The sequence below is a fragment of the Borostomias antarcticus genome, assembly GCF_949987555.1.
Source record: "Borostomias antarcticus genome assembly, chromosome: 24".
NCBI classification, from domain to species: Eukaryota; Metazoa; Chordata; class Actinopteri; order Stomiiformes; family Stomiidae; genus Borostomias; species Borostomias antarcticus.
In genome coordinates, this window is record NC_140257.1 from 17,812,359 (window position 1) to 17,817,358 (window position 5,000).

At 50.5% G+C, this 5,000-nt stretch overlaps 1 protein-coding gene across 1 annotated transcript in view; it reads left to right on the plus strand.

Moving 5' to 3' along the window:
- Positions 1-5,000, plus strand: part of ece2a (endothelin converting enzyme 2a) — a gene marked incomplete at both ends in the record, with an annotated part of 55,091 nt that overhangs the window by 26,893 nt on the left and 23,198 nt on the right. Inside the window, one exon of the mRNA XM_084458351.1 lies at positions 447-730. Coding sequence (XP_084314477.1) covers positions 447-730 — 284 coding nt within the window. The remainder of the gene's footprint in view (positions 1-446; positions 731-5,000) is intronic.

Here is a 5,000-nt window from a genome sequence, read left to right on the forward strand (position 1 = left end):
GGTGTGTTAGATTTTTGTGTTCAGTATTTCCTGGGGATTTGAACCCGGTGTGTTAGATTTTTGTGTTCAGTATTTTCTGGGGATTTGAACCCGGTGTGTTAGATTTTTGTGTTCAGTATTTTCTGGGGGATTTGAACCCGGTGTGTTAGATTGTTGTGTTCAGTATTTCCTGGGGATTTGAACATGGTGTTAGATTTTTGTGTTCAGTATTTCCTGGGGATTTGAACCCGGTGTGTTAGATTTTTGTGTTCAGTATTTCCTGGGGATTTGAACCCGGTGTGTTAGATTGTTGTGTTCAGTATTTCCTGGGGATTTGAACCCGGTGTGTTAGATTGTTGTGTCCCCTTCCCTCCTCTCTCCTCATCTCCTTCCCTCCTCATCTCCTTCCCTCCTTTCTCCTTCCCTCCTCTCTCCTCATCTCCTTCTCTCCTCCCTCCTCTCTCCAGGCTGTGGGAACAGTGCTCTGAGCAGTGATCTGTACCGGGCCGGGTTCTGCTCCATCTCCAACATAGACTACTCCTCCGTGTGCATCGCCTCCATGGGCGCCAGGCACGCAGACTGCCCAGGCATGAGCTGGCACCAGATGGACGCGCGCCAGCTCTCCTTCCCCGACGGCTCCTTCGACGTGGTCCTGGAGAAAGCCACCTTAGACGCCATGCTGGTGGAGGAGAAGGACCCCTGGAAGGTGTCCGATGATGCTGCCTGTCTCATTCACCAAGTACTCACAGAGGTAAATTGATTTATTTTAGTTTGAAGTGCGTGTTACAGGACTGTCACAGCAGTGATATCAAAAACGACAAGGTAAGAAGGGGTCTCTCTAGGCCTGGCCCTGAAGGTATCTCTAAAGGTCTCTCTAGGCCTGGTCCTGAAGGTCTCTCTAAAGGTCTCACATCCTGTCTGTCTCTCTATCTACTGTATGTTCTGTAACTGACCAGCAATTCAACCAGAATCATCTCTAACATTCTCAACTAAAGAACCCATGTTAGCCCACCGAGCTAAAGCCTAGCAGTTAGAAACCATGTTAGCCCACCAAGCTAAAGCCTAGCAGTTAGAAACCATGTTAACCCGCCAAGCTAAAGCCTAGCAGTTAGAATCCATGTTAGCCCGCCAAGCTAAAGCCTAGCAGTTAGAATCCATGTTAACCCGCCAAGCTAAAGCCTAGCAGTTATAAACCATGTTAGCCCACCAAGCTAAAGCCTAGCAGTTAGAATCCATGTTAGCCCACCAAGCTAAAGCCTAGCAGTTAGAATCCATGTTAGCCCACCAAGCTAAAGCCTAGCAGTTAGAAACCATGTTAGCCCACCAAGCTAAAGCCTAGCAGTTAGAATCCATGTTAGCCCACCAAGCTAAAGCCTAGCAGTTAGACACCATGTTAGCCCACCAAGCTAAAGCCTAGCAGTTAGAAACCATGTTAGCCCACCAAGCTAAAGCCTAGCAGTTAGAATCCATGTTAGCCCACCAAGCTAAAGCCTAGCAGTTAGAAACCATGTTAGCCCACCAAGCTAAAGCCTAGCAGTTAGAAACCATGTTAGCCCACCAAGCTAAAGCCTAGCAGTTAGAAACCAAGCTAAAGCCTAGCAGTTAGAATCCATGTTAGCCCACCAAGCTAAAGCCTAGCAGTTAGAAACCATGTTAGCCCGCCAAGCTAAAGCCTAGCAGTTGACCTCTGGACACACAGCTCTGTTCTCACGGCTTCTGGAATACAGTGTCAGTGTGGCAGTCAGCACGACGGTTCACGTTTAACTCTATTCTGACATTCCAGAGAACCTCCACAATAGAGTATCAATAGAATTACATTCTAGTAGGATTGGAGATCATCTGAGATGTTTGTCCATGAGGAGCAGTCGTCCCGTTGCCCAGACCATACGTAGCCAGCCCTTCACTCTCACCAGCCAACGGGAAGCATCATTCAAACGCCACTTAGCACCCTGATGCTAGCAAGTCTCTGTGTTGTGACAATCACACCCCTTGACCTTGACAAGCCAGGGTAACACAGCACTTGACCTTGACAAGCCAGGGTAACACAGCACTTGACCTTGACAAGCCAGGGTAACACAGCACTTGACCTTGACAAGCCAGGGTAACACAGCACTTGACCTTGACAAGCCAGGGTATCACAGCACTTGACCTTGACAAGCCAGGGTATCAGGTGAGATAAGAGCTACTATCGTTTTCCTATCAGGTGATGCTGCTATGCTACTGTGTCTATATCAGGGATTGTCTACTGTATATCTGGGTGGGCTACTGTATATCTGGGTGGGCTACTGTATATCTGGGTGGGCTACTGTATGTCTGGGTGGTCTACTGTGTGTCTGGGTGGTCTACTGTATGTCTGGGTGGGCTACTGTGTGTCTGGGTGGTCTACTGTATGTCTGGGTGGTCTACTGTGTGTCTGGGTGGTCTACTGTGTGTCTGGGTGGTCTACTGTGTGTCTGGGTGGTCTACTGTGTGTCGGGGTGGTCTACTGTGTGTCTGGGTGGTCTACTGTGTGTCTGGGTGGTCTACTGTGTGTCTGGGTGGTCTACTGTGTGTCTGGATGGTCTACTGCGTGTCTGGATGGTCTACTGTATATCTGGGTGGTCTACTGTATATCTGGATGGTCTACTCTGTGTCTGGGTGGTCTACTGTATATCTGGGTGGTCTACTGTATATCTGGATGGTCTACTGTATATCTGGGTGGTCTGCTGTGTATCTGGATGGTCTACTGTATATCTGGGTGGTCTGCTGTGTATCTGGATGGTCTACTGTGTGTCTGGATGGTCTACTGTGTGTCGGGGTGGTCTACTGTGTGTCTGGGTGGTCTACTGTGTGTCTGGGTGGTCTACTGTGTGTCTGGATGGTCTACTGTGTGTCTGGATGGTCTACTGTGTGTCGGGGTGGTCTACTGTGTGTCTGGGTGGTCTACTGTGTGTCTGGGTGGTCTACTGTATATCTGGGTGGTCTACTGTATATCTGGGTGGTCTACTGTATATCTGGGTGGTCTACTGTATATCTGGGTGGTCTACTGTATATCTGGGTGGTCTACCTTATACCTGGATGGTCTACCGTGTTGTGTGGGGGAATCAACCCTGTGTGTGGGGGAATCAACCCTGTGTGTGGGGGAATCAACCCTGTGTGTGGAGGAATCAACCCTGTGTGTGGAGGAATCAACCCTGTGTGTGGGGGAATCAACCCTGTGTGTAGAGGAATCAACCCTGTGTGTAGAGGAATCAACCCTGTGTGTGGAGGAATCAACCCTGTGTGTGGGGGAATCAACCCTGTGTGTAGAGGAATCAACCCTGTGTGTGGGGGAATCAACCCTGTGTTTGGAGGAATCAACCCTGTGTGTGGGGGAATCAACCCTGTGTGTGGGGGAATCAACCCTGTGTGTGGGGGAATCAACCCTGTGTGTGGAGGAATCAACCCTGTGTTTGGGGGAATCAACCCTGTGTGTGGGGGAATCAACCCTGTGTTTGGGGGAATCAACCCTGTGTGTGGGGGAATCAACCCTGTGTGTGGGGGAATCAACCCTGTGTGTGGAGGAATCAACTCTGTGTGTGGGGGAATCAACCCTGTGTGTGGGAGAATCAACCCTGTGTGTGGGGGAATCAACCCTGTGTGTGGGAGAATCAACCCTGTGTGTGGGGGAATCAACCCTGTGTGTGGAGGAATCAACCCTGTGTGTGGGGGAATCAACCCTGTGTGTGGAGGAATCAACCCTGTGTGTGGGGGAATCAACCCTGTGTGTGGGGGAATCAACCCTGTGTGTGGGGGAATCAACCCTGTGTGTGGGGGAATCAACCCTGTGTGTGGAGGAATCAACCCTGTGTGTGGAGGAATCAACCCTGTGTGTGGGGGAATCAACCCTGTGTGTGGGGGAATCAACCCTGTGTGTGGGGGAATCAACCCTGTGTGTGGGGGAATCAACCCTGTGTGTGGAGGAATCAACCCTGTGTGTGGAGGAATCAACCCTGTGTGTGGGGGAATCAACCCTGTGTGTGGGGGAATCAACCCTGTGTGGGGGTGTAACGCTAATTCACTCCCCTCAATGCTGAGGCCTGGTGGAACTACCACACTTTCCCTTTGTGAACTGTTAAAGTATGTGACAGAACAGGAGAGGGAGAGAGAGACAGAGAGAAAAAGAGGGAGAGAGAGAAAAAGAGGGAGAGAGAGAAAGAGAGGGAGAGAGAGCGGGAGACAGAAACCAGGAGTGACAGAGTGCTAATGAGCAGCGCAGCAGTGTGATATGGAGCATGAGAAGAACAGGGGGGAGAGAGAGGGAGAGAGAGAGAGAGGGAGGGGGAGGAGGGAGAGGGAGGGAGAGAGGGGGGGGGGAGAGGGAGAGAGAGAGAGAGGGAGAGAGAGAGAGGGGGAGGGAGATAGAGAGGGAGGGAGAGGAGAGGGGGGGGAGGGAGAGAGAGCGTGAGAGGGGGAGAGAGAGAGAGAGGGGGAGGGAGAGAGAGAGAGGGAGAGAGGGAGAGGGGGAGGGAGAGGGAGAGAGAGTGAGAGCATCGCACTTTCAACTGGAGTCTGTTTAAGAATCCCAGAAGAAGAAGGAAAATGAATGTTAAAAGTACAGAATCAGAATGATCTTTCTAGCCAGGTAGTTTCTACACCAGGAATGTGTTCATAACACCGATGAGACAACAGTAGTCAGGGAGCTCGGACAGGACAGCGGAAAATACAAAATGGTGTGTGTGAATATACAGTATGTGTACAGTGTTAATGTGTGTGCGATGTTTTTCTATAGAGTGTGTGCCGTTGTGGTGTGTGTGTGCAGTGTGAGGCTGTGAAGCTGCAGGTGAGTAGAGAGAGAGGGATTGTTTATCTACTAGAGGAGTCTGGGTAGGCGATAGAGAGAGAGAGGGGTTGTTTATCTACTAGAGGAGTCTGGGTAGGAGAGAGAGAGAGAGAGAGAGGGGTTGTTTATCTACTAGAGGAGTCTGGGTAGGCGATAGAGAGAGAGAGGGGTTGTTTATCTCCTAGAGGAGTCTGGGTAGGCGATAGAGAGAGAGAGGGGT